Genomic DNA, 26,810 nt, shown 5'->3' on the forward strand with positions numbered 1-26,810 from the left:
TTCCACTAAAACCAAAAACAAGTGGAGAGAAATCAAGAGTGAAGTGTGTGATCAAGTGACTATCAAGTCACCTCCTTTTATACTAAAACATTGAGCACACGTGGGGGTTATTTGGTTGCTGGCTGACCTTGATGAATTGTCCCATAACACAATTAAATTCATATCTCCATGAATACTTACTGGAATCGGATGATCTTTAGATCAATCCTACACCTCTCGATGAGAGGGATCCAAGAAAAATATCAGCTGCCATAAATAAGATGACCCACATGGAGTTTGGCCCTAGTTGCCAATTTTAACACTCCCTCTCAACTAGGGAGGACTCCATCGACTGATCCATCTGCCAGATTGTCGTATCTTTGCCATCAGTGCCGGCACTGCTCTGCTTTGCTGAACCATGAAGAAGAAGAATTGATCGAGAATGTCTCATACCATTCTCTACTGACCCGAAGTCAGTCCCATATGAAGAGAGCGTGTGAAGAAGAAGAATTGATCGAGAATGTCTCATACAATTCTCTACTGACCCAAAGTCAGTCCCATATGAAGAGAGCGTGTCATACCACTCTTATTGGTCCTAGATCAGTTCCAAAAGAGAGTGAGTTATGCCACTCTTACTGACCCGAAGTCAATTTCATTGATCCCAGATCAATATCACAAGAGAGTGTCTCAAACCACTCGTACTGAGCCGAAGTCAGTTTCATTGATCCCAGATCAGTATCAAAAGAGAGTGTCTCAAACCACTCATACTGACCCGAAGTCAGTTTCATTGATCCTAGATCAATATCAAAAGAGAGTGTCTCAAACCACTCATACTGATCCTAGATCAGTTCCAAGAGAGAGTGAGCTATATCACTCTTACTGACCCGAAGTCAGTTCCAATTGATCCCAGATCAATATCGGTGATCCTAGCATAGGGAGTACGCCGATACGGTAGATACATGATGCGTCCATTGGTACTACTATGGTCCCTAACCCCATTTTCCTACTTGTTGGCCAAATGAGAGGTACTTCCCATGAGTCCTAGACTGCATGGGTAGGATGCCTTGACAGGAGAACTACTCATCCTGCCCACAAATTGCCACGGGGTATCACAGGGGAAGGCTGAACCATTCACCCTGTACATAGCACACCACTAGGGGAGGGTGAGTCGCCCTATGGTCGCTTGTTGCTCCAAGAAGTACCCCAAGCCCCCCGAAGCTCCTAGAGCTCAATGCATGCATCATACAAGACCCTCATAAAAGGGTCTCTCAACGAATCCAAGTCGTTCTGGAAAGTCACAAATTTGATCTTTCCTCGGGGCTTTGACAGAATGTCTACGACCTGCACATCAGTCCCAATGCGATGGAGCCTTCTTGCTCATCGATGTACCATATCCTAGATAAAGTGGTACCTGATGTCTATATGCTTGGAGTGATGATGACACTCGGGATTCCTCAACAGTCGAACCCCCCTCTGGTTGTCACAGAAGATCACAGTGGTATCCATCATGTGTTAGACAACTCACTAAAGAGCTTCCTCAACCAGGAAGCTTCACACGAGGTCATACTCGTAGCTATGTATTTGGTCTCAGCGGTGCTTAAAGCAACTGACTTCCGCTTCCTTCTCATCCAGGATATTGAGGCAGAACCCAAAGAGAACTAGCACTCAGAAGTACTCTTGCGATCCTCCACACTGCTTGCCTAGTCAGTATTCGAATGATCATTCATCTTCACATTTCCGGCAGTGTATCTCAATCCATTGTGCCCCGAAGATATCTCAGAAGATTCTTGGCACCAATCCAGTGAGGCTGAACCATATATGAGCTCAACATGTTAACTGCAAAACATATATCCGGACGGGAATTCACAAAGAACATCAATGCTAGAATGAGTTTATGAAACTCAGAGGCATTTCCCAAATCAGATTCGACATCCCTACCACATAACTTTTGAAAGTTAAGCTCCATTGAGGTAGTCACAGGCTTGCAGTTCACCATTCCACATTCGGAATCCAACTCCCTCTTACTTTTGCAAATGAGAGGGTCTGCACCTGTCAGAAAGAGGTCACCCTCAGAAGGTGCCAGTATGAGAAGACTATCATCCACAACCTTCAAGCAAAGGTTTGGATCGGCTTCACTCCTAGTGAATCTCAGCTTCATTAGACAGCTATCAATCCTCTCATATCAAGCCCGGGGTGTTTTGCTTCAAGCCACAGAGGGCTTTCTTCCACATGCATACATGAGATTCCCGATCATGAATCTCAAACCCCTTGGGTTGTTCCAAACCTGTGGACCTGCTACATGAGGGGAATGGTCCCCTGGTAATATTTTTCCTTTGGCACATCTCGACATGTATCTTCATGCTCTGCTTGAATTCAGGCATCCCTGTCACCATCTGATTCACATCGGGTGGGGTCCCATAATAAGCAGACCTCCGATGCTATAAATGAGATGTTTCAACTGACATGGTCCCCAATGGACTTCCTGCAACTTGATACAAATTGCCAACCCTGAACCCATAAGTAAAAGCATCTTTGAAAATTCTATTTTCAAACACGTACCTTTCCATCGATGAATGCCACCCTGAAACCTTTGATTTCCATTGCTGAAATGGACTTCTTGTGATCAGGTACATAAAGGAGATTCTTGTAAATGAATCGAGTTACCCTCATTCAATTGAGGGGTAACATTTCCTACACCCTTTCCTGGATAGGTGGCATTGACTCCAAGTATAAGTCCACGATTGTTTCCATCTCTACCAGTTTAGAGAGAGCACCCTTCTATCCGATGAAGTGCCTTGAAGCACTACAATCAATAAGCCAGATTCCCAAAGAGTTTGGAGGAGAGGGCCACTATAAGATAATGCTTCTTTATCTTATTAGAAACAACATTTGATTCTTCATACATGGGGATCCTTGCTTTCTTTGAAGAGTCATCCATTCCCTTGATGTCCTGCATTACCTGTCATTCCCTTGATCCTTGGAATGATTGTTATCATCATCAAGTGATGTGTCCCTACCATTCGAACACTCCTTCGCATAATGGCCGAACTTATTGTAAGGCATTTGCTTTTCCTTCCACCCTAAGATCCAGACTTCCCATTGAAGTGATCTTTAGGTAGGCCATCAAAATCTTCCGTTGCGCCATTCTGATCATATTCTCTGCTTCGACTTCACCCTTGGTGAATTTGAAGAGGGATGAGGAATCTATTGAGCCTTTTGTCCTTTCCCAACTGTCTTCGGTGATTGCTCTTTCACTCTTGCTTGGGCTTTGTCTTCACCTCACCTCTGATAGCATGTTAATTTTAGGTATGTTCTATGCTTAGAGCAATTTATTTCAATTTTCATAGTTAGCTCAATATCTTTTCCAGATTAGCAATCACATAAGCATAATAGTAAATTGCAGATAGAACATAAACATAAATAACAGAAGACAAGCCAAGACAAGAGGACACAAGATGTGGTGCTAGCCAGGGACAAACCCCAATGTGGGGAAACCCTTGATCAATTCTTCTTATATGTTCTTCAATAGTTCAGCAGAGAGAGAGAGAGAGATAGTACATTTACTACAAAAGTCAACACTTTGACTTATCTAAATAGAAGCATAGATCATCTCTAAGAAGATGATACATGAGGTAGCTGAACTCAGTTGAAGACATGCTGCTTCAACTAATTCTCCAAGGTGACTCCATCACCATGCTGCACCTATCATTGTGTTGCACCTCATCATCATGTTGTACCTCACTGTGCTGCACCATGCTGCACCATCATCACTATGCTCTATTTCATCATGCTTCACTAATCATGACTGTACCCATCACTGTACTGCATCATGTACCATTGTTGTCCCATGTACCATTGTTTTCCCATGTACCATTGCTGCACCATGTCCAACAACACTGATCTACACCATGCTGCACCATTACTTCTGTCATGCTGCCACCTAAGTCACATGACACGAGGACACGAGACACGAAGGACACGTAAATACGAGTATTCGACACGAGATGCAGCGACCCCAAGACAGCAGTGTCTACAAATACTATTCTTAATCAAAAGAGTCAAAATGTAATCTGTGTCTATGTAGCAATTGGTCAAAGAGCTTCATCCGTGGCTCAGAAAACAAGACACGAGGGACACGTTTTATATATATATATATATATATATTGAAAAATACTGAAATATAGTGCTTGATCCATATAGATATGAATCATGATGATATCTATTTAGTATACACTATTTACTATTTAGTAATTTACTAGTTAGTTTATTAATTTACTACATCAATGATGTTCATTGTTCATGTAATAATTTTTGTTATTAACTTCAAACAAGTTTGATCATGTTCAAACTTCACATAAATTTATGAACTATAAATTTATATGTGTTCAAACTTCATTGTTGACCAGAGCGTTAATCGAGCTTTCCCTCCCTTTAGACCTCGAAGGTGTAGCGAGCAATGAGCACATGACGTGGAGCTAGGATTTTTATTTCAACACACGATCTATATGTGGTCACTCGTGTATAATTAAGTTAAGTTTCGTAGGCTATAACACAACTTACAAGAAACTTAAGTGCTCCAAACTCAGCAAAGCATGCGAACGCTTGTCTCCTACATCTCCAGGTCCAGGTCGATGTGAAGTTGTGAGCATTGTGCTAGAATCTGATGGAATTCCTCACACTGCACAACAGATTGGATTCCAACGACGAGCAAACTCAACTTTGGTGGCGAACAATGACAAAAAAAACCCAAAAATAAACCATGTTGTAGGTTTTAAATGTCACTTTTCATGGGACACGTGTCGTAAGAACCAAAAACATTAGGGCATGTTTTCGACACGTCCAAAACAAGTGTCTTGATTGGAGGACACGAAGAAAAACGTTTTCGACATGTTTTAGGGCAGTTTTCGTGTCCGACACGTGAAATACGGTGACACGAGACTTTGAGGGACGTGTCATGTGACTTAGGCTGCCACACTACTTTAGTCATGCTGCCACACTGCCGTAGCTGCTGGCTATGGCCTATGGCCTAGCCCAGCAGCAAGATAGACTATGATCCCACAGCGTTAGGATACACACAAGACTGTCATCAACATGTACAATGCTGATCTGTGTTGTAGGAGCTTCTTCTCATCAAGATAGGGAGGTTTCTCATTACTGTAGCAGTTCCTTTAGCCAACGTAGTATAGCCCTTCTAAACTGCTGATAAGAACCTCTTGTGATGGCGATTAGGATCTCCTCATAAAAAATCTGAAGAGACCTCTCCTTTCAGCATGGGTAATCTTCAGGACTGTGGCCAAGATGTGCACCGAAAACGCATTCTCAGAACTGTAAACTTACAATGGATAGGTGGTGTCTAAGTTTGTGTTTGCTGCTGTTATGACTATGATTGGTTAGGGTGTATATTGATTGCTGTAATAGCCCCTAATCAGTCACCAAGCAACCCTCCTTAGCTGCGGCCTACCCTTGGAGATGTGGTGGCTTCCTTCACTGTTGCTTTGGGCATAGACAACCCTCAATACACCCTACGTTGCCCTCCAAATAGCTCGTAGGGCTTGTGGCCTACCCACAGCAGCCTACACTGCCCTTCACCAGGAGTTTTGCACCCAAGAACACCTCCACGCAGGCTGAAACAGTCTACCCTTATCTCAACCCTCTAGGGAGTTACCTCGACCTCCCTTACAACAAACTTGGCCCTAAAACAATCCTCTTTCTCCCATGCAGGACTGCCTCTACTTGCTACGGCTAGGGCATGATAGACCTACGGCTAGGGCAGCGTGTATAGGCCTTAGATATCCTTTGCTAAGACTGCAGTTTGACATCCTTTAGACAACCAGGTTAGGGCAGCATATGAGGGCCTCCTATCCCTTTTTGCTGCATCTAAGGGCTTTCTCAAACCCTTCCAAAACAACGTATAGATTAGAGCATGACTGCGATTAGCTAGGGCATCATAAGACTGCGTTTAGGCTTCATGGTAAGGCTCCTTTCCTCTTGCGTCTAGGGCTTCCTCCTCTTAGACTTCTCTTCCACTAAAACCCAAAACAAGTGGAGAGAAATCAAGAGTGCAATGTGTGATCAAATGACTATCAAGTCACCTCCTTTTATACTAAAACGTTGAGCACACGTGGGGGTTATTTGGTTGCTGGCCGACCTTGATGAATTGTCCCATAACACAAATAAATTCATATCTCCATGAATACTTATCGGAATCGGATGATCTTTAGATCAATCCTACACCTCTCGATGAGAGGGATCTAAGAAAGATATCAGCTGCCATAAATAAGATGATCCACATGGAGTTTGGCCCTAGTTGTCAATTTTAACAATTTCAGTTTTAGGTGCCCCATTTATTACGAGATCCTTGGGAGATATCGTTGTCTATTCTATGACTTTAGATATCCTTGTCCACCTTTTTCCATCTGGATTAGAGGTGCCTGTGTCTTTTTATGTATGAGATGGCGACTCTTAGATGATAGGCCTTGCAGGATTCTATTCTTCAAGACCTTTTCTGATATGTTCAATTTCCTCTTTTATTCATCCTATTTCAATGTTTGGAAGTACTAAGTGCCATGCAGACCCATTGATGTAGCCATATAGTGCACTAGATCAATGAGACTATACATAACCTTGCATTTGGGGGTCAGATGACCCATCTTTACTGGGATACAAAGGAGTAACCATTCTCAATGTGCATGATTCATAATCCAAACTAGAGTTGGGCATATAGTGCACTGGATCAATGAGATTATGCATAACCTTGTGTTTGTGGGTCAAATGACCTATCGTTACTGCTATACAAGGGAGTAACCATTCTCAACGTGCATGATTGGCAATCCAATCAAGACCCATGTTAGTAGATTCTTCACATCAACCTCAAATATTAGGAGTCTTTGTTTCCAAGCTCCTCTTAGGGTTGCAAAACTAGGCCCTCTCAAATGTAGACTCTCCTTAGACAACATCATATGGGATTGTATTTCTGCCTTCTTAGTGATTAGCTTACCCTCTCTCTACTTTTTCATCTTTTCCTAGTGATATATTTATTTTCCAAGCAAAACCTCATGGGGAAACCAAAGGGATTCTTCTTTATATTCATAGATGGCATCCCTAGTAAACATATCGATGTAGAGTAGTATGCCTAACCTAGGTGGATTTGAACCGGTCACTTGTTTTCAAAACTAGGCAAATGCTAGCAATATTGGTGACAATTGATTGAAGTTTTGAACTAACCCATTGTGCTTCTTCCTAATATATAGTGGCTCTCCCTTTTCTTTGTTGTATTTCTTAACTTGTATATAGTTTTACATGTGGAAACACTACCCTGGGTGGGGGGCACATCCCTCATGCTCCCATGTTTTTGGGATGAGGAAACTTAGTGCAAGATGTTTCTCAACATCTTCCTTTTGGAGAAACTAGAGGAAACTTACGGGGTATGTTTCCCTTTTGTGGGGAACTCTTGGGAATCTCCCCATCATTTTTGTCCTATAACCTTAGAGAGTCAATTTAAAAAACCAAAAACAGAAAGTGCATATGAGTATTTATTATATGCTTTCATTGTTCATGCTTGTGACTTATCATTGTTTCTCATATATTTAAATTTTTATTTTCCTAGAATTTTGGACAAGGCCCCCTATGTTGGAAATCCTCATGTTTCTTGGACAAGGTCCCTTATGTTGGAAACCCTCATGTTTCTTGGACAAGGTGCCCTATGTTGGAAAATCCCATGTTTCCCATGAGGGTTCCCAAAATTTGGGGAGTGACTCAACACATCCCTAAAATACGTTCCTCGTTCCCATATCCCCTATCTTGGAAACTTGGTGGAGCATTTCTTATATCTTTCATTTGTTACTTATTGGAGTAGCCTTTTACATTCTTGCAGTTTTATTATACTTGATCGTACTTTCTAGTTTCTAGTCCCACTGACCTACTCTTTTGGTTGTCTACGGACATTAATCAAATTATCTTATAATTTCATATAAGTGACTTAGTAGTATGTCAAGATTCAAAATCCTTCTCTTTGTTCTTTTATTCTAATAATTATTTATTTGTGTTTACATTTTTCTTTAAGACATCTCTCCTTTTAGATACAAGTACAACCAACTCTGCAGGCTCTGAAATCACTGACACTCCTTGATCACTTTGGCTTCTTCAATTCCTAATGTCCTTATTTTTTTGAGCCTAGTTCCTCATTCATGCATTCCCTAAAGGGGCCAAAATGAGGGAATCAATAGAGGCCACTCTTTTGCGCTTGTTATAATTCTTCTAGTTTACTCATTTTTAGTACTGATCTAATGTTGAAATTTTTCATATGGCAACTATATTCATACAGTTGATGTGGAGAGGCATGCACGAGACTTTATGGAAGCAGCAAAAAAACTTCAACTCTACTTCATTCGCCTTCAACATCAAAATCAACCTAGCAAAGAGGAGGCATTGAGAAAGGTACCCTTTAGAGTTGAGAAAGATAACCTTATGCATGCATTTGATTTAAAATTTTAACTATCCCACCTTCATTATACTGGTCTATATGTTCCTCACTACCCCTATATCGTTTGAATTTAATTAAGTTATTGTTGTGGAGGATTTAGGATCTAGGTTTTTTTAATGTTATTTACCTTGAGGTGGCTTTATGCAAATTGTGAGTGTCCACAGGGCACACCCTTAACAAAAATGCACTACAGATGTATATTTACTAAAGCCTTATCCACCCATTAATAAACACACATTGATCATGATTTCATGCTTGACTGGAAAACGCACATAGTACGTGAGGGGTTTTGTCTTCAAGCACTACTATTGTGATATTTAGTCTCTCTTCTAAATACCACAAGTTTACTTTTTATGTCATCATATTTAGTCATAACCTCTATTTAGACTCTTCTCAAAATAATGCAGCCCTTTTAGATATCTTAATGGTGATAACTTTTCATAACTTTAACATATTTTTTAGACCATACAACGGATTTGTTAATATTCATTGACACCATACATCATTGATGTATTGTTCTTGTCCAAAAATAGTTTTTTGTTAATCTAATGATGTTCTCCATTTACGCCATCTGCTGATATAAAACATTGACAAATTTTCTTGTATGTAGTTGTTTACTAGTATGCTTAGACATAACGTTTTCGTATTTTTTGGAAAACTTTCTTGAGTTTCAATGGTTTCTATGGTTGGACAAATTGTTCATAAAAATGACATTATCATTTGATCAACAAGATATTCAAAACTGAATTTTAGCAGGTAGAATTGCCACTACATTCAATTCCAAGATATATACAAAACTGAATTTTAGCAGGTAGAATTATAATAGCTTTTACTATTTAGTGCATAAGCTAGGTTGATTTGTTCTTGACTTTGGAGCTAATATTCTTATTAGGGTTTTATACTATTTATGTATAATCTAGAAGTATGTTTCATCATAATTTCTTTAGATCACGTTGTTATGCAGGCATTTAAACTTAACTATAGTTTCTTGGGAAAGGAAATTATGGCAAGTAGTGTAACAATATAATTGACAAATTTTGTGACTCAATTTTTTGAATTTAGTGACCCTTGATGAGGTATTTTTTTCTTTCTTTCTTTGAATTCAAACCTTGTTACTTGATAGGCATGTTAGCAAGTTTTTCACATTGTTATTCTCCATCCATTTGAGTGCAAACTATAGCCCACCGACATCATGTGTGTTGGTCACCAATTAGATTCTTCACAGCATGTCCTTAGATGTAACCTTTTGGAGTTTCCTTAATAAAGCATTGGTTGCTATTATGCCTCAATATCATTTGTTGCTTTTGAGCAAACTTTGAAAAATGTGGATTCCCAGTAGTATTCCTAATTCATTCTAGAAGAATCAATTTGTTTCTTTGTTTGACAATAATAAAAGGAGATGTCAAGGCTTTCAAGCTATGATACGAAGATGCTGAATGAAGTGATTATGGTCTTGGAAGTAGTACATTTTGTTCAACAAGCTGAAAGATTAAATTAGAATAGCAAGGAAAATTATTAGGAAACAATTTGTCCTTTATTGGGATAAGAAAATTAACATGGTAGGAGAGCATTTCTGAAGAGGAGACGATTTCTAAATTTGCATGGCCGAAAACAACAATAATTTTCTTGTGTGTGTTAGAAGGGTTTAGTACACAATGATTTTATTTTTCTATATCTGGAAATGGCAGCTACCAGTCTCAGGTTTGAGGATAGGTTGATGGGGTTTCTAACTTCCTACCCTGGAAAGCAAGGGTTACCTTGCTATTGAAGGAGAATGATCTTTGGGAAATCATTAATGAGGAGATTCAACTACCAACAGATCCAACATTGTTGGCAGCCCATGAAAAGAAGGATATTAAAGCCCAAAGAGTCATCAAGAATGCCGTGAATGACCATTTGCTCCCTCACTTGGCAGAAAAGAAGACAGTTAGGGGAATGTTAAAAGCTCTAATGGATTTATTTCAGAGTGACACTTTGAATGAAAAGATGATCTATAATAATAAATTAAGATCCATCCAAATATCAAGATCAAGGAATGTGACTAGCTACTTCATGAAGATCACCCAAGTGTGTGAGCAGCTTGTAGAAATTGGAGGAAGAAATAACAAATGTGGCACTAAATGGGTTCACCAAGTCTTGGGAACCATTTGTTTGTTGAAATTCTAATATAATCCTAGAATTTCTGATCATGATAATTACTTGTGACTGATATATATGTTTCCATTTAGTATTTACCAGTGAAGCATGACCTGCATAAGACCCGCGGGTCAGCACGGGTCTTACTATGGACCGGGTCACCCGCATAGAACCCGCGGATAAGACCCGGACCTGGCGGGTTGAGCATAAAACCCGGCTACCCGTATACAACCCGCGGGTAGCCTATTAGACCCTCATTGGACCCGTATAGGACCCGTCGAGCCTCAAAAGGCACAAATTCTTCAGAATTTTGATTTTGATTTTGATTTTTTTGACTTTTTTGGAAATGAGGTGGAGGGAAAGGGAAATTGGAGGGAAAAAAAATGCTTTATAAGCACCTCTCTCCCTTCCATTTCTCATTCACTTGTCATTTGAGTGTTTGGCTAAAATGTATGAGTGTTGAGCAGTAAAGCTAAAGGAGGCTGAAGGAGCTCTTGGAGGAGGCTAAAGGAGGTTTCATCAGATCAGACTCAGCTTCAGGTAGGTTTCATGAACCTTGTTTGAATGTTTTCCATGTATTCAATTTTGTTTTTTTTAGTTTTATTTATTTATTATTATTATTTTTTTCTATGTTTGCAATTTTTTTTTTTTTTTTTTTTAAATGTTTGGGGCTGCCTGTGGCTGAGTTGTTGAGAAACTCAGCCACAGAGCCAAAAAAATTTGCAAATTAAAAAAAATTCAAAACCAAAAAAAAATATAAAAACCAATTTTTATTTTATTTATTTATTTATTTTTTTTCCAGATTTTGTCACCATGCCACCAAAGGGTTCTAGAAAGTCTCGTGATTCGGCATGGGCACATGGTCAATGAATCATTGCCGGTAATGACCACAATATCAAGTGCAATTATTGCAATGCCACAATGCCTCCAGACATAAACACGCTGAAATACCACCTAGCCAGAATTCCTGGGAATGGTGTGGCATGTTGTCAAAGTTGCCCTGATGAAGTCACTACTGAAATGGCAGTTGCTTTGGAATCCATTAAAGAAGAAAGTTCTAAGAGGGCAAGAAGGAAGGATGAGATTGTTGGGATAGGTAGATCTTCATCTTAGAGTGAAGCATAATTTCAAAGTCCAGGTATTGGTAACTCCTCTTCAAGTGTTGTGGCAAACAAAAGTATAACCTCTTCTTTCTTCAGTCCTCGTACAACTCAAGGATATCAACCAACCTTGGAGAGTTTTAATGAAAAGAAGAGGAAGGAGGCAGATATGGCAGTGAGGAGGTTTTGGTACCATAACCGTGTTTCATTCAACTATGCAAAGTCTTATTTTTATCAGCCCATGGTGGATGCCATTGCAAGTGTTGGCCCTGGATACAAAACCCCATCCTATAATGCACTTAGGGGGAAAGAGCTAGATGAGGAGCTTGAGTGTGTCAAGGAACAATTGGAAAGCATTAAAAGCTCATGGAAATTTACAGGTTGTACAATTATGTCTGATGGGTGCACAGATCAGAGGGGTTGAACAATAATAAATTTTGTTGTAGCTTTCCCGAAAGGAACCATGTTCCTAAAATTCATTGATGCATCTGCAAATGTAAAAGATGCACATTTGATTTTTTCATTGTTGGCTGATGTGGTGGAGGAAGTTGGGGACCTGGGGTTACAAATGTTGTCCAAGTAATCACGGACAATGCAACAAATTATGTGGTAGCTGGAAGGTTGCTTTGTGCCAAATATCCCACCATTTTTTGGACTCCATGCGCTGCCCATTGCATAGACTTGATGCTAGAGGACATTGGGAAGTTGGAGTGGGTGCAAGATGTTGTGCAAGAATGCAAACAAATTACCAAGTATATTTATAATCATGCTTGGGTGTTGAACCTTATGAGGGAATTCACACAAGGTGAGCTTAGTCGCCCAATTGTCACACGGTTTGCTACAAACTTTCTTTCCCTCCAAAGCCTTTTGTATTAGTACCAAGCTTTGAGAAGGATGTTTTGTAGCCAACAATGGGTATTTTGGAAAGATAGCACAAAACAAGAAGCATTGTCTATGAAAGCATCTGTCTTTGGTGATAGTTTGTGGGACAAAGTCACTGAGATTGTCAGCTTCACTGAGCCCCTTGTGAAAGTCTTGAGATTGATGGATGGAGAGAAACCTGCAATGGGATATATTTATGAGGGCATGGACAGGGCCAAAGAGGCCATCAAGACTTTCTATAAGGGAAATGAATCTAAATATCTCCCTATATGGCAAATTATTGATTCCAGGTGGGACAAGCAACTACATTCACCATTGCATGCAGCAGGAGCATATCTCAATCCGAGCTGATTTGAGTTGGCTTGATGAAGAGACTGAGGATCTCTCTACTTTGCCATCTCAAATGGAGACTCCAAATACACCAGCCTCACAGTTGCTTCAGCGTTCTGATGTTGGCACTAGCTCCACGAGGGCTTATTGTAGGCGTGGTCTTCCATGAGTGATGAGACTCAAGATTGTTATGAGACAATCATTTATCATTTATGACATGTATTTGAATTTTGAACTTGCTGACATTTTTGATTTTAATTATGTAATCATGAGTCCTTTTCTTATTCAGTATCTAAATGTTTTTCTTACAAAAATCGAATATGTTATGTTGTACTTTTATAGATATGAGATGATGTTATGAATTATTGCATATATTGTGGTTTTTATAACTTATAAGGATTGGAATTGCCATTAGTTTCTTTTTTGTGCTTAAAATTTACCATATTTTAAGTTTTTTTTGTTTGTATTTTGACAAGTCTTATATGAGTCTTATACGAGTTTGACGAGTCAATGCCGTGATGAGCCTTATACGAGTATGAGTTGTGCAACATTGGTATTTACTTCATTTAGTTACGTCATCAAGCGATTATTCATTCAAATATAAACTATAGTGTTCAAGAAAACAAGAGACACCAGAGATTAAGCAGAAACAAGAGACACCAGAGATTAAGCAGTGGCCAGGGTAAAACCAACAAGGGGAAAGTTGAAAACCCAACAATCCTTTCCTTATATAATCTTAGTCAACAAGAGAAATCCAAGTCATAGATAAACTGACCAGTAGACTAATTACCCAAGTGCCAAGTCAGCCATCCATCAAGAAATAACTGTCCACAACACTGTTCATAAGATGCCACTTATCTGTCCTCAAACTAGCCTCAATCCACAGAAGTAAAGTATCTTATATAGCTCTCATTACACAGAGATGTAGTGCCATAAGTAGCTTGCCTTTCACAAAGAGAAGATGCCACATAAAGCTCGCAGATCATAGAGAGAAGGTGCCATAGGAAGCTCGCAAATCACAAAGAGAAGGTGCCACGAAAAGCTTGCAGATCACAGAGAGAAGGTGCCATAGGAAGTTCGCTGATCACAAAGAGAAGGTGCCACAGGAAGCTCGCTGTTCTTTAGATTCGCATGCCACAAACCCGATTTACTACTCCATAGAAGAGCACTGAATTGCTTGCCAAATGGTGGAGATTAGGTGCCAATATATGTCTGAAAATGTGCCTTTCAAAACTGAGCAGACTTGTGATCTAAAGGGCCGACTTGGCAGTTGGGTTTTGACCAAGAGACAAAAAATTTAATTTTCTTTTTCTTTAAAATGTCCAAATAGGACATGACAACAATAATCTTCTTTTTGGCTCAAATGAAATCTTTTTGACTCTTTACGAGGTCATGATTATGAAGATCGAACCTAGTTACAACTTCAACATTGTCAAGGGGATTTGCACTCGTGAGCAGCTTCCAAATTGGGAGAGGCTTTGGGATGATTGTATCCAAGAAGAGGCTCAAGAAGAGTCTAAAGCCATCAGGCAAGGAGGTGGTGAGGAGAACCTAGTCTTGGTGGGTCAAGCCAAAAAATGCAAAGGAAAGGGTTCTACCAAACAGGTCAAAGGTGAAGGGTTAGTGATCTGTATGGAAAGTCATATCCACCCATGGTATCCACTCGAATCTTGAATGGCGAGAGAGAGGAGACAAAACATCCAATGTTCCCTTAAACTATTCTCAAAAACACTGATAAAAAATACACACTGAATACATCCCAACATATGAAAGGAAATATAACTCTTTACTAAATGAGGGAAGCTTTTACAACTACATCGTGGTTGACGAATCTGTCCTTTTTTAAGCTATGGCCTGTTATTTATAGTATTTTTGGTGCCTTCTTGAGCTAGATCATTCAATACCATGGGTGGATACCACTTTCCATTCAAATCAATTAGCCTCACAACTGGGAAGGACTTGAGTAAAATCAAGTGCTTCATTTGTCACAAGAATGGGAACTATGCATCATAGTGTCCAAAGAAGAAGAGGAAGGGGAAGGGGAAGTCACAACAGATAGTAGCATCAACACAAGTTGATAAGTTTGTAGCCAAATTTGAGGACTTCTCATTGGTCTCCTATTTGTCTACTACCACCACATGACAACAACATGAGAGCTTTTTAGTATTTTGGTAGAGAAGGACATAAATATACATGTGGAGCTTGGAAATGGTGCTAGGTATGTAGTGAGGAGTGTTGGGACCATCGTGTTCGAAGTTTGGAGGATCATTGGAAGCTACGAAGGTGCTATATGTGCCATGGTTGAGGTAGATTTGCTCTCAATCTCAACTATGGAGAATAGAGGATTTGTTGTATTATTTCAGAAGGGATAGATACTCATATGTCCAGAGGGAGCTATTTTGGTGTAGCAAGAGCCATTGGTATTAGAGAGGGTAGTCATTTGTGAGTTCTAGACGAGTCTTCAAAATCAAGCATGTTGTAGATGGTAACATAGAGAAGTACAAGGAAATGTTTGTGGGGAGAGGGTTCTCCTAGAGAAAGTGAGTGGACTATGAGGAGACATTTGCTCTAGTTCCTAGATATACTTCCATTAGAGTTGTTTTACCTATTGCTTCAGTTATGAAGTGGAGGATAACATCATATGGATGTCAAGACAACATTCCTCAACACGGTGGTCCAGGAGGAGGTGTATATAGAGCAACCTCAAGCTTTGAGGTATATGGGAGGGAGTCTCATGTGTGAAAATTGAAGGCGGCCCTATATGGAATCAAATAGGCACCCAAGGCATGGTACTTCAGGATTGATGGGTATTTATTGAGCATGTGCTTCAACAAGAGAGACAGATCCCAACTTGTACTTCATACTTGTTGGAGATAATCCACTCAGCTTGGTACTATATGTGGATGATTTATTTTGCTCGAGTTCAAAGAGGCTCATTGTAGGGTGCAAGGCAAACATGGCTATATAATTTGAGATGAAGGACATCAGGTTAATGCATTACATCTTGGGGTTAGAGGTATGGTAGAGGTTAGGTGAGATCTTCCTTGGTTAGGGGAGGTATGCAGTAGAGATCCTAAGGAAGATTTTAGATGGAGGATTGTAGACCTATGGCTACACCTATGATCACCAATTTGAAGAAAGATTTGACTTCAGATTCAAAGTTGGTGGATCCTACATTGTGTTGCAAAATTAGAAAGCTAGAAAGATTTTCTCTTGTTGATAATTACTTGTGATTTCCTTGTGTTCTTATTATTATCTTTCTTATGTTCTTCTTTTATCTTAGTTCATCTAGCAATTTTTTTTTTTAACCACATGGTGAATCGATAACTGCCAGTCCTAATCTATGGGAGACCCAGGTTCAATCCTCGTAGCTGCCTCTATAACACCAAGAGTACATCCAACTACCTGCAAGTCGATATACTAAGATCCTGTGGTTTTAGCAAAGCGAGACTCTCGTGCCGACAAGGCGGGGGTGGGGTATCTGCTTCTCGAGCATCCACCACAGCAGGCTAGTGTACTCAATGAGATTTGAACTACATTTTCCCAGGGTTCGCCCAAGTAGACTTATCGTCAAACCACACATCACTATACCTTAGTTCATCAAGCAATTACCAAAACCAAAACACGAAGATCAAGGACACTAGATGTAGGTGCACAACAAGGGAAAAACCCCTATATAGGGGAAAGCCCAGTCAAGAACTCTTCCTTCAGTAATTGAAATGAGATAGTCCAAGGCCCTAGATCAATAGACCTTCCTCCTCCACCAAGTCTTCCTTCCAATGAGATACAGCAACCTTCAATAATCGCTTCTTGTCCAACAGCTAAAACCCATCATCAACCCGGGAATTTCGGCCCTAGCTTCAACAACAACTTCAAAATTTCGGCCTCCCTAGCAACTGCAGAATTTCAGCCCCTCCAACAGCTTCACATGTGTGGGAAAAAGAGAGAGAATTTTGATTTCTTATGCTTGAGAGAGACCTCCTTCTCCTTCGCTATTATTTTTCTTCTTCTTCCTTGAAATTCACACTTTCTTTGGCCCCAAAAGTTGCAGATCAAACTTCTTGTGTGTGAGTGACAAATGAGGTCGAGTTGTTGCCTTTATATAGTGATTCTGCTACCCAGTTTAGGTCGACTTGTCCAGTTTGAGGCCGACTTGGTGGAGGAGGCCTAATTGACCTATTTTATAATAAAATAAATTTATTCTTTGACAAATAAATCCCAAGAAGGGTTATTTACAATATGACATGGACAAGGACACTCAACACAATCCCTAGAAGCCTTCAATGGAGGCTTTGGCCTAAAAACAATTGACCCAAGCATGAAACCCATGCTTTAATAAGTCAATTTATTTAATAATAAAATTTCTTTTTCTTTCTTTTGATAAATACATTTCATTATGATTCAAATATAATTATGAAGACCGACACTAGTTACATTCTTCAACACTCCCTCTTAACTAGGGAGGTATTCATAATTACCTATATCTATAGAGGTACATGGAAGATCTCCAAAATGAAGTACGAAGAGTTCTAGCACACTTAGTGTTGCAGACTAGATTCCTAACTAGGGTAATCTATCCGGGTGGGACTAAGATGGACTAAAGCTTTCAGCCAGTCTAGGTACCATCAAGCTTACTAGCTAACCATCAACCCAGGGATCTAGGTGCGTATCCAAGGTCAGAGCTCCAAGACCAATGCCACCCTCCCTCTTCGGGATCTAGACATCAACACATAGGCCGGCCAAATGTCCTCCCAAGCATCTGCCATTAGATGCTTCATCTCTCCCTAATAAACTAGATATATCCATTTGTCCAAGCATGCTTCCAGAGTGTTCATCCTTCTTATGAAGAGATTTATCTGTACAAACACAAACCCCAATCATCAATAAATTATCAAATATACATATACAAGTAAACACAACCCCTCAGGATCCTTAATCATCCTGATGCCATTTATATCAAGTTATTCATATGTAACTAGTCAGAAGCTTTTCTTCTTTCATTTTTCAGCAACACTAAGACATCCTCAATACATTGTAGTACTTTCATTCATTCTCTGATTTCTTCTTCACTATTTCCATCATGACTATCATAATATGCCCTCCCTCTTAATTGGGGAGATGTACTTTTTTCTACCAACGATGCTCCCTCTTAATCTTGGGTAGATCAACCACTTCCTTCTTCTCTGGCATCATAAATCCTTTTCACGGCTCCAACCCTTCATCTTGATATATTACTTCCTGCATCATGCTTATATGAACATCTTCATCATCTGAAGATTATGTACTTGCAAAACTTAAATAGCAAGTACAACCAAATACAGACATACAAAAGCATGAAGTTAACTATACCCAAAATTATGTCAATACAATGGAAGCATCAAAACATTCAATTTTTTGACATCAAAAACTTAAACCTAGTTAGGTTCATAATCAACAAGAGACACATCTTTTTTCATACACTTGACTTCTTGCTCTAGATTTTATCATCACGACTTAAATCAACTCAATCAAGATATCAATTCAACCACAGTATTATACTTTAGGGTTTCAGAATTTACATGTAAGATTCTACCATGATTTATTGCAGACCCTAGATTCCATCTTCGAGACACAAAGTCTTCGATATTAGTAGTTAATAACAATCCTACCATGCATCTAAGGTTTCAACAATGTTAGACTCTACTAGGGTTTGTTGCAAACCATAGATTTTATTATCAAAATTAAATCATATCGGAAAACAATATCATCATATCCTAGAATATCAATCTCTATTAGGGCTTTGTTACAAACCCTTGAGTTCACAAACATGAGCTTCAATAATTAGGTTGGCATACTCACATATTCATGTACTAACATTTCTCATCAATGTCTACTAGGTAAACCCAAAACACAAGCATCAAAGTTAGAAATCCAACAAATTTTCTCTAGGCTAGGGTTTCGATCATAAACCTAGAGATTCATTCCTAGGACCTCATTAATACAAGTGACTTGCTTATAAAACCTTATTTACTAAGTCCTAAAGTTCTAGGGTTTCAATACATAAATTAGACATTAACAACAAACCCTAAAGGGCTAGGATTTCTATCACAATACCAAAACATCCAAAGAATAGGAATTCTAGATTTCATCAACGACCCTAAGTAGACTAGGGTTTCAATATTAGCATCGACATACCCTTAGGTTAGAGTTTTATAGTGAACCTTTTGAGGGTTCCACAAGAATGATAACATAATGAGGGTAGATTCAATGTAATGATTAATCACCCTAACAAGAATCTTTTACGATTCAAAATCCTAGACATAACAATGTCAGTAATGTAAAGCAAATTTAAAAGGAAGAATGACCGTACCTTTTGTATGAAGAGAACTTTATCACAAAACTTATAGTTTGAGACATACATTGAGTTGTTTCTTAACAAACCTTGTAGGACATTAATTCTGAAGGACTTCCTTTGCAATAGATCTCCTCTCACCTTCAAGTTTATCCTTTGAAGTTTCCTCCATAACCTTTGAGCATTCAACAAGCTTCTCCTAACCAAGGAAAGTATAAAGGGAAAGGTTATTAGCATATAATACAAATAAATTGTGAGAACGAAACCAAACATGAAACTATGAACAACAAAGAACATAATACTTATCTTTTTGGTAAAATGGTGGAGGCTCCCTCTTAATCCAAACTTGAGGGAAACCTACAACTTATCAAGATAAAAGGTGTTCTAACGAGACATGTTAGACCTACAAGTTCTAGAAATCAAAACATAAAGAAAAACAATTTAAAACTTAAACAAAAGACTAAGAGGGATAAGAGAGAGAGGGCTTAATAGTATAAGTCCTTGACTTCCGATTCTTCAGTCTTGTTCTTCTTAGGTGATGCTTCATCAACAATATTTGCTTGATCCCTATCTCTCCTTTTATTCCTTGGTTTCTTAGCACAATTTCTTTTATAATGACCCATCTTATGGAAATTATAACATTCGATCTTGGATAGGTCAACCTTCTTCTTTGGTCCTTTGAACTTTTTGAAGGTTCCCTTCTTGTGACGAACATAATAGGGATTTGAGATGTTTTCTTCTTCATCTCCCTTCTTGTTGTTAGTCAATGATACTCGAGCTTCTTCTTGACTGCGTGCATTCCACATTTGCTCAAATGTTGGTATATCCTTCCAATTGTTAAGTCCTGAAGTAAAGACACTCCAAGATTTTGGTAGTCCTAGAAGAGAAGTAATTACGAGCTCTTTTTCTGGGACAAATTCATCTATTTCTTGGAGTTCATCTCTGATTCTAGATATCCTTATAAAGTAGGATGCGAAAGTATCGTCTTTCGTCATCTTGATAGTTCTTAATTCATTCTTGAGACTTTCTTTTTGACCAATATTCTTGATAGTGAATAATTTAGATAGAGCCTCATACATTTCTTGAGCAAAATTTATGTTGGATATGTATGGTATAAGGTTGTCCTTTACTCGATCCACTATTAGGTTCATGGCCAAGATTTCTGTTTCTCTGAACTTTGCTTTCTCTACTTCATCTATGTTGTCTCTTTTGTAGCACCTGTAGCACAAGTGCTTCAGGAGATATAGAAAGCTTCCTAGAGACAGCCTCTGGGTTGATTGTAGACCAGTGTGTTAATTTTAGGTATGTTCTATGCTTAGAGCAATTTATTTCAATTTTCACAGTTAGCTCAATATCTTTTCTAGATTAGCAATCACATCAGCATTAAAGTAAACTGCAGATAGAACATAAACATAAATCGCAGAAGACAAGCCAAGACAAGAGGACACAAGATGTGGCACTAGCCAGGGACAAACCCCAATGTGGGGAAACCCTTGATCAATTCTTCTTATATGTTCTTCAATAGTTCAGTAGAGAGAGAGAGATAGTACTTTTACAATATAAGTCAACACTTTGACTTATCTAGATAAGAGAATAGATCATCTCTAAGAAGATGATACATGAGATCAGTTGAAGACATGTTGCTTCAACTGATTTTCCAAGGTGACTCCTTCACCTATCATTGTGCTGCATCTCGTCATCATGCTGCACCTCATCGCACTGCACCATGCTGCACCCATCATTACAATGCTGGACCTCAAGCTGTACACATCGTACTGTTGCACCTTATGCTATACACATCATACTGCTGCATCTAATGCGGCACTTGTTGCACCATGCTGCCATAGCTGTCCCACTGTTGGTGACATAGCCATTCCATGTTTGCCATACTGCTATCCCACTGTTATGCTCCAACAAGCGTCATAGCCTAGCTGTCCCAATGTGTTTGCAGCACCATGCTAGCCACCATGTACTTGCTGTTGCTGCTGTCCTATTGTGCCACAACTGCACAATGTAATTGCTGCCCTAATTAGCATGTCATTGGGCTGTCCCATCATAGTTGCTGTCCCAACATGCTGCTGTCCATGTTTGCTGTTATCCAATGAGTTTGCAACACCATGTACCTTTGCTGCCATGTCACAACCGCTGGCTGTCTCATCATAGTTGTTGTCCCAACATGCTGCTGTCCATGCTTGCTGCTATCCAATGAGTTTGTAGCACCATGTACCTTTGCTGCCATGTCACAACTGCTGGCTGTCCCATCATAGTTGTTGTCCCAACATGCTGCTGTCCATGCTTGTTGCTATCTAATGAGTTTGCAACACCATGTACCTTTGCTACCATGTCACAACTGTTGTCTTGCCTTAGCATTCTTTTACTGTCCTAATTTACTATACAGTTGTCCCTTGCAGCTCCATGCTTACCATCTGTTATTTCACCATGCTGCATTATTGCACTGCATTACAGGTTATGGCATCACCCTACAACCCTTATCCTCCATACAAATCAGCAAGACAACCTTCTAAAGGCTGCGGTTCTCCAAGGGGATAACCCTCCACACCTATGCTATTCCTTTTGGCTTGTTTAACTGCGGTTAAGGCCACACTATCCCTACAGCTCCTTCACGTTGTCTAGGGTAGCCTCTTCACTGTTCCTTTGACCCTTTATACAGCGGCTAAGACTCTGATGTCCACAACCCTTCACACTCTCTAGGGTAGCCTACACGCTGTCCCTTTGACCCTTCATGTTGCGGCTTAGACTCTCTTGTTTGACTGCTGTTAGGGCTGAATTAGACTAGCATTTAGGGCTGGATTAGGTCAGCGTTTAGGGCAGCCTTTAGGTCTGCGTTAGGGCAACCTTTAGTCTGCGTCTAGGGCTGCCTTCCATTTGTGTCTAGGGCAGCCTCTTTTCCTCCAACGTCAAGGGCTTCCAATCCTAGATTTCTCTTCCACTAAAACCCAGGAAAAGTGGAGAGAAATCAAGATAGAAGTGTGTGTGAGAAATGACTCTCAAGTCATCTCCTTTTATACTAAAACGTTGAGCACATGTGGGGTTTATTTGGTTGCTGGCCGACCTTGACGAATTGTCTTATAACAGAAATAAAGTCATAACTCCATGAATACTAATCGGAATCGGATGATTTTTAGATCAATCCTACACCTCTCGATGAGAGGGATCCAAGGAAAATATCAAATGCCATAAATAAGATGACCCACATGGAGTTTGGCCTTGGTTGCCAATTTTAATTTTTAACATAGTGCCTAAGACATCTTAGATAGAGGAGTGCATGGAAGATTATCAGTGAGGGGTTTCTGCTGCACTCCAATTGTCACGTAGTTTGGAAAGATAATAAAGGGGGGCTTGGTTCAATAGTCTTTCATCAAGGTGAACTCAAGCAGATACATGGATCCAAATACAGGGGGTGAATTGGGTTGATCTCAAAGAGGAATGTCTTGTTCTGATGGTCGACACACAACAATGAGCAGCTTAATATTGAAGTTGTAGTAAAGGTGAAGAGGAGGAGAGAAAGGAAGGAAATAGATGCATAGGGTTGTAAACAAGACAAAATCCTAAGCAACAATGTTCCAACAAAAGGATGGAAAGCAGAAGAGATGGAATGACAGGAATTGCGGAGCGCGAATTAAGGTTTCATGTTCTATAGCTCATGGATACACTTATCACTAATCAACATATGTAAATCTGTGCTCTTAAAGGTACATAAGTAAATCTTTAAATAACACAGATGCTGTTACTACTTACTAACTTGGCAACATACATATAACCATGAGAGAATGAGACTGACGACTTCATTACACAATTTCAGTAGAAGAGAAACATACATGAAATGAGATTTACAACCATGATTGGAATCACAAAAGAGTTTAATTAATCCTCAAAATGAGTCCAATATACCAGTGCATTACATTTAGCCATACATCGCTCGAGTCCCTCATGAATAGGAGATTAGAACTAAAGTGGAATCACAGAATTTGGACCACTGTGGGTGCAGAATTCCGAAACCTCTATTAAGTGTTTCTTCCCCCTATTTATAAGAAGAGGGGGAGCTTTGAATTAACAATTACAAAATATTCCAGCGCAAGCTCCAATTGTCTAATAGACCAGCTGTCTCAACGTGCGAAGGCTCCTGCCCACAATGATTTGATTCGGATTTGATTCCGTTCTTGAAAATATAGAAATTACATAATAATAAGAAAAAGGAAAACAAAATGATGATGGGAGGAAAATATCTCTCAGATGCCCCTGTTATGGCCTCTGCTCAGGCCACGTCTTTGCCTCAATGATCCGGCTAGTTCGCCTGTCGCTTTCACCTTAACTGTCTGGGTTCACCACTCTCTGAAGTTGGTAGCGATCAAATGTGTTGACTTGTCTTAGAGTGGAAGCAGAGATCGATATGGCTATCCTGCATTATATAACTGAGTGGAGCTCCATGCTGAGGCATTAAGTCTTCCTTGAGCCCCATACTGATTTACCACCGCTCCATGCTTTCATTTAATACTGCAGCTGTCGACCCATATGCCTTCAAAGCTCTGTACCATGTTATCGGAATGCAACACGCCTCATAAAATAACCATGGTGTGATATCGGGGATTCTCCAGTATGGGCACTTAACACTGCAAAACATTGCGAAACAGTGAGTTCCAATCCCCTTAGGCCCCTTTTTCTTTGAGCCCTTTCAGTACTTTTTCGTCATATGACCGGGTGCTTAGCCAAATATCGGAGCTCAGCAAATCGGGACTTCACACTGAACATGCTTCATGAAACAGTGAATGCTGATCACCTTTTCTGCTTAGCTCTTGGTTCTTCGGCTCTTCCCGTGACCATAGGCCAGCCCCTATATCAGAGGTTTTCAATCGACGATTTAACTTTGGCGCACAACACTTCACTTCGCCGATCGCCGAACTCCAATCACCTTTTCTGCTTAACCCTTGGTCCTTTGGCACTCCTCGTGACTGTAGGCTAGCCCCCATATCAGAGCCCCCCAATCGGAGGTTTTCAATCGACGATTCCACTTTGATGCACAACACGTTGCAACCGCCGATCTCCAATCTCTGATGTGTGACATCATTACTGTCACGTGGCGCTTCTTGAGTGGTGACACGTGTCACCTGGATATGTCCCCATAGGACCCTGAAAATGCTAGATCAGCATGCCACGTGTCCACCGTACTGCCATGTCAAGGTGATGTCAGCCACCACATGTCCCTTATCGGAACCAATCATATTCAACCATGTGGCCCCCTAGAGGAGAGAGAAAAGGCCAGCTCTCTTATGGTTTTGTGATTGAATTCCTTTGTAAATGCTTCTTTGGACTTTCCCGACGCTTTAACACTGGAGGCTCAATTCTTGGCGAATTTAATCGCAATCGGAACTTCATGCGATATTGCAACTTTGAAAGGGTGTCACCTGTTTGATCGCCAATTGCGATGCGTCGATCTCTTGATGCTCCAATGCCTTTGACCTCTGATGTGCGGGACCTCCAATGTGCGGGATCTCTAATCGCATATCGGCAAAATGCTTCCGCTGTTGCGTTGTACCCTGGACCTCAATCGCCAATATGTGGGATCGCCGATACGTTGGGACCTGGGATTTTACCCTTAGGTATTTTCTTTTGTCTTCTGGTTTTTCAAGGGTAACTTCAATTTTCTCTAACTTTTGATTCCAGAGTCCATTTGAGGAGTTCCATATACCGTTGGAAAGCTAATTCCGAACACTATCCATTGGAGGGGGTACGATTTAGCTTTAAGTGATTTTGTGGCTTGGAAGATGGTTGCAAACCTCTCTGCTCTTTTGCTTTCTTTTAACAACTGAAAACACATTTTGTAGAGGGTGACAACAATCTGTAGGCTTCTTGATTTTTCCTAGAACAAGATCCAAATCTTTGTTCTTTTCGAGGATGAGGTCTATCCCCTTTTTCCATGCCCTGTAGTTGGAGGCTCCTTCTAGTTTGTTTTCTCCCTTCATTGAGTTTGACATAGTTCCTGTAGATAGTAGATTTCTCTTCTTATGTAGTACTTTTCCTTAATGACCTTGTTGAAGAAAGTGTAACTAGGTTCGGTCTTCATGACATTGATTTTTGTAAACAAGAAAAATGAATTTATTAATTATGCCTTGCTACATGGGTTTCATGAGTAAGAGGTTTATTTTATAGATGGCTCCCATTGAGAGCCTTAGGATTTATATTTAAGGTCAACGAGTCAAAGTCATGAATAAGGAGCTCTTCATGAGCCTATGTAAAATGTATACAAGTCTAGAACAACCCTCCAAGACCAAGCACAATCCTCCAAGACAAGCACAAAGAAGTCTGCAAGAAAAACGATAAGGAGAACAGTCATGTCAGCTCAATAAATAGACACGTTTCACACTGTAATGTAGCTTATTTATAGAGACGTGACAACTATAAATACCCTGCTGGGGTCACCACAGGAAGCACAAAACTTCGGATTACTCTGCAATTTCGAATGGAACAATAAGTACAGATCTCAAATGGCATAGTGAATCTCGGACAAGTGCAAGATTACAGGAATCTCGGACAAGTGCAGGATTACAGGAATTTCGGACAAGTACAGGATTGTAGGAATCTCGGACAAGTGCAGGATTATACAAATCTCAGACAAGTGCATGATTGCAGGAATCTCGGACAAGGGTGCAGACATCTCAAATAATTACAGTGGCACAATGATACAGTCTCATTGTGGCAGAGAAGATCTCGTTGGAAGAAACACACAATCATAACCGTAGTGATAAGGATGACCTTAGAAATCCGACTATACTACACATTGTCTCGGCATGATGGAAGGATCTCGGTGTAGTATATATATCCTAGACAAAACATATCCTCGGCATTACTGTGAGCATGATAACAGTCATGATCCTAACGAAGATGAAGATTTAGGTACAACTATATATATACCTCTAATGGAGATCTCATTGGTAAGGTTCTCGGTGAAGGTGAAGCAGTGGTACATTAAGTTTTCAATGAAGGTGTAGCATTGGTACAACAGGGATGACAATCTAGATGAAGGAGCAATCATGGTACAACAGTGATCTAGATGAAGGAAACAATCATGGTATAGCAATGATGATGATGATCTCAGCAGTGACAAAGAAGAGGATTGGTGTCTTGGTCTTGGAGTGGCATAGTATGTCAAGGGTTATGGTCTTGGTATTCATCAATTAGAATCTCTATAAGAAGAATTGTGTGCGGGTTTTTCTCTCCAAGAGGGAGAGGTTTTGGCCATGGTAGAATGCCAACATCTTGTGTTCTTGTCTCTTTGTTTTTGGTAGCTATTTGATGAAATAAGAAACACACACTTTAATAATGTCGAAGAGAAGATTGTGCTAATAAGTAAATTAAAGATGCCTCACAAATAGTTATCAAGTCAAGACGAATCTTATTAATCTAATTGCCCTAGATTCTTCAACACTTCTTTCAATCTCCTTTTCTTCAATAGATCTTCAAATTGCCTTTTTCCTTCTTCTTCACCTTAGCTTTGATACCATGTTGGAAAATTGGAAAGGCAGAAAGATTTTCTCTTGTTGATAATTACTTT

The 26,810-nt window shown here is 39.8% G+C and overlaps 1 protein-coding gene across 4 annotated transcripts in view; it reads left to right on the plus strand.

The window, feature by feature from the left end:
- The window catches only part of LOC149232921 (mediator of RNA polymerase II transcription subunit-like protein), a 114,557-nt gene that overhangs the window by 7,475 nt on the left and 80,272 nt on the right, over nt 1–26,810 (plus strand). For all 4 annotated transcript variants that reach the window (XM_089379549.1, XM_089379552.1, XM_089379551.1 and 1 more), the window contains exon 3: nt 8,303–8,415. In XM_089379549.1, the coding sequence (XP_089235675.1) occupies nt 8,303–8,415 (113 nt within the window). The remainder of the gene's footprint in view (nt 1–8,302; nt 8,416–26,810) is intronic.

This window comes from Pinus tabuliformis, chromosome J (assembly GCF_031772625.1).
Source record: "Pinus tabuliformis cultivar Carrire ecotype Pingquan chromosome J, CPIR1, whole genome shotgun sequence".
Lineage (NCBI taxonomy): Eukaryota > Viridiplantae > Streptophyta > Pinopsida > Pinales > Pinaceae > Pinus > Pinus tabuliformis.